Here is an 8,810-nt window from a genome sequence, read left to right as displayed (position 1 = left end):
TACCAAATTCACATGGACATGCGAATGCCGATTCCACAACCCGTACTCGTACTAGTACTATAACGTAGTGCTGCAGTACTTTTTTAAAATTACTGGCCGGTACGCCATGCAGGATCGAGATCTGGTACTCGTACTACTGTAGTACTAGCTCACGGATACTCGCGTGCGAATATAGTGCGCGGCAGCCGCGGCTGCGCGCGCGCGTAAGCCGCGTATAGCGCTAGATATATCGCGTACTGTACTATCTCCTGGACCCTGGCTGGCCGTACTATCTCCTGGTACTCGTACTTTTTTCCCCCCCTCCTGCCTGGTAGGTACCGGTACTGTACTCGTACAGTATCGCTTCATGAGACAAGCTGGACTCTGGAGACTGGAGCAGGCCAAGCTTGGCACCGCGGATGGGATGTAGACGATCAGGCTCATGCGTGGTTGACATCGACGACTTGATCAACTCGCTGCAAGCTCCGGTAGATATAGAGGGTGCGAGGTCCTGGGTTGCTACAGTACTCGTACCAAAATCCAACCCGTCTGTGAGACTGCTCAGCCCGCAGGTTAGGGAAGGAAGAGCAGAACCCCCCCCCCCCCCCCCCCCCCCTCTCTTCCCCTCACGAGCGGTTGTTCTGTGTGCGAAAGTCTGAGGAGGTCAGAGTGTCGATTGGCAGCGTCACAACTCGTTCGGGCTGCGTGAGTTGCACCCCTAGAGAAGCAGGTAGCAGTTTAACCGACATCACATGTACCTCTTGGCAAGGAAAGTCTTGGGTAGGAGAGTGCAGAGTGCAGACCCAGGTGGCTTTTGGTAATTTGGGGCACCAACCAAAGTCGATTATATTGGCTGGTTGATCTTGGATGTGCTCGCATTCTGCCCAGAACGACCTGGCTTCTGCTGACAAGGTGCTATGGAGCACTCCAGTGATAGGGACGTGGCATATTGGGCCTCGTCGCGGCTAGCAGGTAGGATTTCCGGGTAGAGCTCATTCCCAAAACGTCAAGGTTTTCAATTAGCAGCAAAGATCTCATGGAAGATTGCACCATCCACATATCTCCAGCTGCTCCTCTCGTGGCGTGCATGCGCGCCATGGCCGCTTGACCATTTTCGGCATTATGGCAGAATCTGATTTCAGCGTATCCTTCATTCGTCGCCAGGGGAGTGGAGCAGCCTCGACAGCTTCGGCCCTAGGTTGACCAAGGAGGTCCTGGAATCCCTTATCGCTCAATTCTCCAGGCTAGACCCAAATGGTTCGCGTCCGCCTGCTGCTGTCCACTCTCTTCATGCCCCAGTCGCACCTGCAAGATCTCCGCCCGACCCTGCGGAAACTGGCAGAGGCGGCAGAAGCAGAAGATGACGAGTGGGTCCGCGTTTTCGGTGTCGCTGTAAGCAAGTTTGACGGACGGCTAGACATTGATACCGTGAAGCAGGAGTTCCCTCTGGTGAGCCGGCGCTGCCCTGTACATCCCTCTCTTATTCAAACATCCGGAGGCAGGAAACTGGTGTTCGTTCACAGGATGGGACATCTGCAAATCTGCCCATAAAGACACAGTGTGGATTGTGAACTGGCAGGTGGAGACCACTCTGAAGCAGCTGCAGGATGAAATGCAGAGGACCAGCAGGGAACCTGGCTTTCGGCCTCTGGAGGTCCCGACCGCCCCAAATCCCCCCCCCCCCCCCCCCCCCCCAACACACACACACACACACACACACACACACACATAGGGCTATCTCTTCCTTCTTGGTTACACAAACACCCAGAGATACACACAGTTCCCCAGTTGCATCTCCAATCTTCAGCGTGCACCCACAGACACGGAGAGTTCATTCCATCTGTGCCCGTATACAACCGCTAGGGTGGCACTGACCCTGAAAACGATGCACATACTCGGCAAATAGTTCAATGACATGCACGCAATAAATTAAGACATAATGACTTAGCCATATAGTCAGCATGATGTATTCATATGCTCAAGCCCCTTGCACCTGGTTACACCGCCGGCAGGAGATCTACCTCAGCCACAGGCTGCAGAGGATGCGGGGCCTTGACCCTGGGAAGGAGCCCGGGGCACATCACCACTTTGCACTCCGGGAAGGAGCAGGCCTGTCCATCATGCAAATGATTGACGAGCAAGGTGCGTCATTCCAGCTCCACTGACTCACAGTCTTTGCCAAGCATTATGCGCATTTCCTAGGTGAAAGAGAAAGGCAATGAGGAGGGCGGGGACGGGAGCATATGCGCAAATAGACGGCAGGCACCGAAACGGCAGGCTCGAATACGGCAGCGCATGGCTGGGCATTTTGCAACGCTGCGAGGCGCTACAGATCGACCCCTGTCTTTCAACCTCCCCCCCCCCCCCCCCCCCCCCTCCTTTCCTGGTCTTATCTTTCGTCTTTGGACACCACTGGGTGCCTTGACTGTCTCCCCATGTTATAGTGACACCCACACTGGTTGGGATGTGAGTGTCGATACTGTGCTCTTGCATTGCGGTCTGCTTCATGCTCTGATAGTTGTTGAATGCTTCAGTTAGCTTGCCTTTCATTTCTATCCATAGCAAGGTATCACAGAGCCCAGCGTCTTGAAGTTTCTCTCCTAATGCATGCCATCCCAATACATACAGAACACCAGCCAAGGGTCGTCGGCCATGCTGCTGCCGCTGCTTCGGCTGCGACTTCTTCCGGGCGTGGATATGGCGATGCCACACCCGTTCCGGAGACCGACATGTTCATGGACACGAACCCTGTCAAGGAGAATGTGGTGTGGCCTCAGTCTGACACTGCTGCTGCCCCTGTCTGCCCCTGCAGCTACCCTGGCCAGCCCGCACCTCACTCCATGTGGCAGCTTGACGCCGGCCTGATCTAGACGGAGTGAGTCACAGGGATAGGTTCTGGAGGCTGAGTGATAACCCCTCCTGTCTCCGACTGTGCCGCGTAGACGATTGCTGGGCTAGGTACGATTGGACGGGTGGACAGCAGGCGCTCGGGCGGCCGGATGAAGCAACTTGATGTTGACGAGGCGATCGCCGCTGAGGTCTGCCGTAGTTATCACTGTGCCAATGCATGGCAGGTGTCATGTGACTCAGTGATCAGCCTTTTGCCACGCTCCTTTCTTTTGTGTTGTGGAGTTGATGGGCATGTGAATGTGTTCCCTACTGTATGCAACAGAATCTTTCCAGGCAAATGTCGGATGCAGGCAACCTGTCCGCAAAGACCCCCAGGTGCGCAATTTCACTAGGCGTCATGTAGGCGTATCCCCCAAGAGGGGCAGTGTGAAATTTCGAACTGCCCTCAGCTTTTTGGGGAGAGCTGGTTGCTCGCTCCTGTCCTGCTACATCTTCCTGATTTCAACGCTAACTGTACCGGGTGCGTTTGCCATGCTGCCGCTCCGACAGAGCTCACCGGCACAGCAGCCAGACAGGCGACGACCCATTCGCTGGTGGTGTGATAGATGGCTCTGAACACAACACGTTCAACAATCCCTTCATCTCAGGAGACAACTTCGCTCCAGGAGCTGGGAATGTCCCCCTCCACTTGCCACAGGGCAAGCGTGGCCGTGATTGGGAATCCGGGATGGATGCCGAGCCAAGCCAAGGACATGCCCCATTGCTGAAGGACACGCTTGCCGAGCTCGAGGCAGATGAGGCGCAGCCAGAGGATGACAGCAAATCAGACTACATGCGGCAGACTGATGCAGGAGGAGGGGTCAATTATTTCTGAACGAGTCATGAACTGACGTTTGGAAGCATTCAGTCACCACATGTTGAAATGCCAGCAAGTTCCGTGCTGGATTTGTGCATGACGTCTCCTTTCCTCTGTGCCCACGCCACAGATTTGCAGTCCAATGCAGAGGGAGAGAGTTCATTGTGTTGACCAACCAGAGGAGTTGCGTTGAGGATTCGAGTGTGTCGGCACCGACCTCATGCTGTAATGGTTTTTAACTAGTCGAGTGCGTCTGTCCATCACGTCCCCAACAATAGGCCTACAGGCCGTACTCGTGCTGTCTAGAGGCCCTCTTTGGAGCTGAGAACAGCCGGAACCAAACAGGAAACCGACCCCGAGCTACCTACCTACATTGTACGTAGGTCCTACAATTGCGCTAGGTACCCTACGTACCTACCCTACCTGGCTTCCGGCCCATGGCCATGACCGAGCTGACGGCATATATACGCGAGTACATGCATGACACTCGGGATAGTACTTGTACTGGTACGAGTTCAGTATATACTGTACGATAGGCAGCTAGCGCCCGGCGCGCCAGCGAGCTCGACATGCATCCGACTACCTACCGAGTGATGACGTCAGCGGTCAGTCCCAGCTGCCCGTACCTACTTTAGGACATAGTCTCATGTGATATTTGATAAAATGCAGTATGCACATACTTATTATTATTGGTATTGTAGTAGAGATGCACATTTAAAGAAAAAAACATTTGAACCCCACGCGGGTGCATCATGCATGCTACAAGTCGGGAATCCTAACTTATTTGTTTGGTTTAGGTTTCCCCCTTCCAATCTGACCTCCCCCGAGGATATAACTTGTTTTTCTTAGGCACTATATTAAGTACTACTCCAGACTCTGTCGCAACGTAGGGTAGCCATCCCGGGACACAGGGACCTCGGGAGTCCGGGGTGCCATAGACATCCTACGAGTACTGAGAGTCATACATGACTATCTGCTACTCGTACTCGTACTGTAGCCTAATAAGTAAGGTAGGGCAGGGTATATAGTCAGAAGGGTACCTACCCTACCACCTAGCCCCCGCTTGGTGGCTCTACTAACTTTGGATCGGGAAATTATGGTGTCAAGGAAAAATACCATAATAAAATATCAGCTTCTCCCGGGAGTGGAAAAATACGACGTGTTCATTCAACTTTCAGCCTGGTTTGATCCCTGTTCACTGTTTCAGATCTGAGTCCAGGAGCCCTGACTCCTGAGTCCTGAGGGCTAGAGGTAGGGTACGTGGCGGGGGCCCGCCCGAGACGCTGATAGCTGAGTCACAACTGCCTGCTGACGTGGGAATACTTCTGTGACTGGACGCGGTCCAGCCTAGCTGACAGTTGCAGTCACACAACAGGGACTCAGGGCACGAAGCTCGGAAGTGGGAAGGAATTTGCAATTACAATTCTCTAGGTAGGGCAGGTAGGTAGCGCTAGTAGCAGGAGATACTAAGGATAGGTAGGTAGGGTACGATCGACGTAACAGAGGGCGGGTGCAGGTGCTGTCAAAGTTTGCGCTCGATGGTATATAGTCGATCTGACCCCGCGATCGAAATACAGCTCCCGACGATCACGCTCACACCGAGCCTGGGCTCCACGAAGTAGAAACTGATCTTACAGTCGATTTTCTGGTAAGTAGGATTTCGAAGGGGCGAGCCATGCGCAAGCGTTGCTGCGCGCTTCTCGGGTGGTTGTTGCTCTACCGAACTCACCAGTTTCCTCGTTCGCCCTTTTTTCCGACAAGGGACATCTCGCGATCGAACACCCGTCAGACTCCCAATTAACGTGCCGTCCGTAACACTGCTGTATTAGACAATGTTCGAACTGATTAAAATCGGAATCTCAGGGTGCGAATGTAGATTAGTTCCACAGAGGAGAGACTGGTTTCATCATCGTCCTTTCTCTCCGAGACGTCAGCGAGATCCCCCCCCCCCCCCCCCCCGCCCTTCTGCTAGTACGGGCCTATGCTCTCGTTTTCGGTTCACGCTTCAGCTCCACGTCGTCGTTCAGTAAACGTCCCCCCCTCTCGGAGTCTCCATACCACACTGAAAAACATCGTTGGCATCCAGGCCCTACAGGCCAGAGCTCCAGATCCTCTGCTAAATCTTCGACTCGCGGTGATAACTGTCATCACCAGTGGAAATGTCGCTCCAAGTCGTGACAACTATGAGAGCCGCGGGGGGCCACCTCGGCTCAGCAACCCGCAAGATTTCGGTGCAGCGCACCGGCGGACGGCACAAGTTTTCCCGATCTGGTCCCATAAGGGCGTCTGCCTTGCCCGGGTTCTCACCATCCGACCCAAGAAGCCGCAGTAGAGGAATTGTCCCGCATGTCGCCTCCAAACCGTGCGCCCCCCCCCCCCCCCCCCCCCCCCAAAATCCACCGCTACCACCCACAGTTCAATCCCGTTGAACTGATGAGTTGCGGGGGCACACACGCGCGCACACCTTCCTGATCCTGACAACTGGGTGTACCTGAAGACCGATTTCGTCAATGGACATCTGCCCCAGGCCACCTTTTCTGGCTCCAGAAGCTTCAGAACCTGCGCAAGGACAAGCCGAAACTCCTGGTCCCGTGTACAGCACAGTTGTGCAGCGCAACCTGGCCTTAGAGATTGTGCGGGTCACTGAAGCCGCAGCCCTCGCTGCTGGGATCTGGCAAGGCAAGGGCGACAAGAACGCTGCAGACCAGGCGGCTGTGGATCAGATGCGCAAAGTTCTGAATACTATCAAAATGGATGGCACGATCGTCATTCGGGAGGGCGAAAAGGATGAGGTAAAATTGAGGACCCCGCCAAAACACACACACCTTTGCTGCCCACGAAGTATGGCTAGCTGTCGTTTATTAGACCAGCACAGCAGCAGCCGCTACCTCCTTACACACATTTCGAGGTTTGATGATGTGATTTGCTCCATACGCAGGCGCCAATGCTGTACTGTGGCGAGAGAGTTGGAGATGGCAGGTGATTATTTCAAACTTAGAACTCCCTACCCCTTGGGGCATCGCCAGTCAATTCCTGGCATATTGACATGCTGTGACATTGCTGACCTATCGCACACCCACCTGTTAATAACTGCTGCTCACAGCTCCCCCAGTGTGGATATCGCTGTCGACCCCTTGGATGGAACAACCCTTACTGCCAATGGCCGCGAAGGGGCGATTGCGGTGAGACTCGGCAAACCTGCTACAGACTTGTGGGCCAAACAGCTCCCCATTCTCTGCCATGGACCGTTTACCAGCAACCATTCTGTACGCCAGGCACGCACAGGACTACACTGGTGATTGGCTGCCCCTCATATTGCTTCTCATGGCATGCAGGTGATTGCCGTCGCTGAGAAGGGCGCTCTCTTCGACCCAGGCCCATGCATGTACATGGAGAAGCTGGCAGTCGGCCCAGAGGTACCTAGCGGCGCTCACAGCTGCACATGACAGTTGGCCCAAGCAGAATGGCAGTTCTCGATTGCTGTATATGTATGCTTATTATGACCGGTCCAAAATGTGAGGTTGAGCCCAACTGACAGCTTGCCTTTTTACTGGACAGGTCCTGCCACACTCTGTGAGCCTCAGCTACCCTGTGCTGAGGAATCTTCAAGCTGTGGCTGAAGCCAAACGAAAGTCGGTCAGGTAAGAGAGAGTATGTGCATGGGGCTTTTGGTCTTGGCTGTGTGGTGGTAACTCGTGGTGCTTGCTTCGGCTCCCAACTTGCCATTGTGCACTGTCCGTCCTATCCACGACTGAATTACATGATGATGGACTTCTCATGAGTCCCTCTCAGAGAACTGCGTAACGGTATCCGATGCATATGTATGCAGTGAGGTCACCGTGATCATTTTGGACCGGCCAAGGCATCAGGACCTCATCCAGTAAGGCCTAGCCTGCCACTCCCAGGGGCCCTGCAGATGTGTCAAGTATGTTTGTGACCAGACTCCTGGTCTTACGTCCTGGCCTTGATCCTGGACTGACTGTTAATTTCCTTGCCTGGTTCAACAGGGAGGTCCGCAATGCTGGGGCACGGATCAAGCTGATCAGCGACGGCGATGTGGCAGCTGCCATCGAGGTACAGTAACACTCTCTCCATAGCTCGTCCAGACTCTCAACAGCCACAGCCATTCGCATGAAATCCCCCATCACTCAACACTTCTGTGCATGCCATACTGTACCAAGGCCGTGCAGTCCCCATCCCAGACGAAGCTTACGTACAACAGTCTGTTGAGGTTTTGTTGATATCACCACCGTGCAGGTTGCCCGCCCAGACACGTCTGTCGACATCATGTTGGGCACTGGCGGCACGCCCGAAGGCGTGATCACTGCAGCCGCCATGAAGTGCATGGGCGGAACACTGCAAGGGCGGCTTGCTCCCCGCAATGACGAGGAGGAGAAGAAGGCCCTGGAGCTTGGATATGACCTCAGCCGGATACTATTTGTCGAGGACTTGTGCAAGGGCGATCAGGTAGCGCTGGACCACATGCCTCGAACCACGCCTGCCCGTTGCTCATCCACTAGCATTATACACCTCCCGTTGGATCATCAGCACGTGTCGCCCCACCATACATTGGGACGGAGCACTGCGTGGACCTGGACATAGCATTCAGAGTACTCATGTGGTAATCGGGATGACGGCTATCCTCGGACATGCAGGTGTTCTTTGCAGCTACTGGCGTGACAGACGGCAACCTTCTGAAAGGTGTGCGTTACTATGGAGGAGGTGCATCGACAAACTCGATTGTGATGCGCGCAGAGTCTGGCACAGGTATTGACATGGGCACCCCTTGCCATCTGTTTGTTTGTTTTCTGGCACTGAATGCTGCATCGTGCAACTGGGGCACAGCTCTACGTGGGACCAACCAGTGCCTTGCACAGTGTGGTGAACCACAGCTGAACCTGAGTTTCTGCACCGTTGTGTGTCCCTCCAGTACGCGTCATGGAGACCACTCACCGATGGAGCAAGCCCAGTGTCACCAACCTGTAGGATCACAGCCATGCGTCCTGCTCCAAGCATGCTGAATAACTCCGTGTGTGACATCTCGTGAATGAAGTATCTATGCTCGCATGTACTGTACAGAGAGCCCTGGTGATGGGGTTAAGACTCACCAACATTGTAATGCGTT

At 54.3% G+C, this 8,810-nt stretch overlaps 2 protein-coding genes across 2 annotated transcripts; both read left to right on the top strand.

The window, feature by feature from the left end:
- The first annotated feature begins 1,233 nt into the window (after window positions 1–1,233).
- On the top strand, window positions 1,234–3,827 carry LOC142357373 (uncharacterized). The gene is made up of 7 exons (XM_075409024.1): window positions 1,234–1,428; window positions 1,559–1,633; window positions 1,992–2,121; window positions 2,608–2,744; window positions 2,922–3,017; window positions 3,152–3,204; window positions 3,379–3,827. Exons 1-7 carry the CDS (start codon window positions 1,234–1,236, stop codon window positions 3,701–3,703), a joined length of 1,011 nt encoding a protein of 336 aa, XP_075265139.1. The 3' UTR covers window positions 3,704–3,827.
- Window positions 3,828–5,266: 1,439 nt separating this feature from the next.
- LOC142357371 (fructose-1,6-bisphosphatase class 2-like) lies at window positions 5,267–8,810 on the top strand. The gene is made up of 12 exons (XM_075409022.1): window positions 5,267–5,333; window positions 5,772–6,047; window positions 6,213–6,477; window positions 6,624–6,664; window positions 6,789–6,867; window positions 7,021–7,101; window positions 7,244–7,326; window positions 7,515–7,565; window positions 7,693–7,759; window positions 7,943–8,152; window positions 8,341–8,452; window positions 8,616–8,810. Exons 2-12 carry the CDS (start codon window positions 5,845–5,847, stop codon window positions 8,669–8,671), a joined length of 1,248 nt encoding a protein of 415 aa, XP_075265137.1. The 5' UTR covers window positions 5,267–5,333; window positions 5,772–5,844; the 3' UTR covers window positions 8,672–8,810.

Source organism: Convolutriloba macropyga, unplaced genomic scaffold, assembly GCF_964194025.1.
Source record: "Convolutriloba macropyga unplaced genomic scaffold, txConMacr16.3 SCAFFOLD_5414, whole genome shotgun sequence".
Taxonomy (NCBI): Eukaryota; Metazoa; Xenacoelomorpha; order Acoela; family Convolutidae; genus Convolutriloba; species Convolutriloba macropyga.
This window is presented reverse-complemented; position numbering and strand designations above follow the sequence as displayed.

Coding starts and splice junctions, on each gene's coding strand:
- LOC142357373 (XM_075409024.1), top strand. CDS start 1,234: ATGGTTCGCGTCCGCCTGCTGCTGTCCACTCTCTTCATGCCCCAGTCG. Junction 2,122..2,607: donor GCAAATGATTGACGAGCAAG/GTGCGTCATTCC, acceptor CAATACATACAG/AACACCAGCCAAGGGTCGTC. Junction 3,018..3,151: donor ACGAGGCGATCGCCGCTGAG/GTCTGCCGTAGT, acceptor TGTATGCAACAG/AATCTTTCCAGGCAAATGTC.
- LOC142357371 (XM_075409022.1), top strand. CDS start 5,845: ATGTCGCTCCAAGTCGTGACAACTATGAGAGCCGCGGGGGGCCACCTC. Junction 6,478..6,623: donor GGGAGGGCGAAAAGGATGAG/GTAAAATTGAGG, acceptor CTCCATACGCAG/GCGCCAATGCTGTACTGTGG. Junction 7,566..7,692: donor AGGCATCAGGACCTCATCCA/GTAAGGCCTAGC, acceptor CTGGTTCAACAG/GGAGGTCCGCAATGCTGGGG.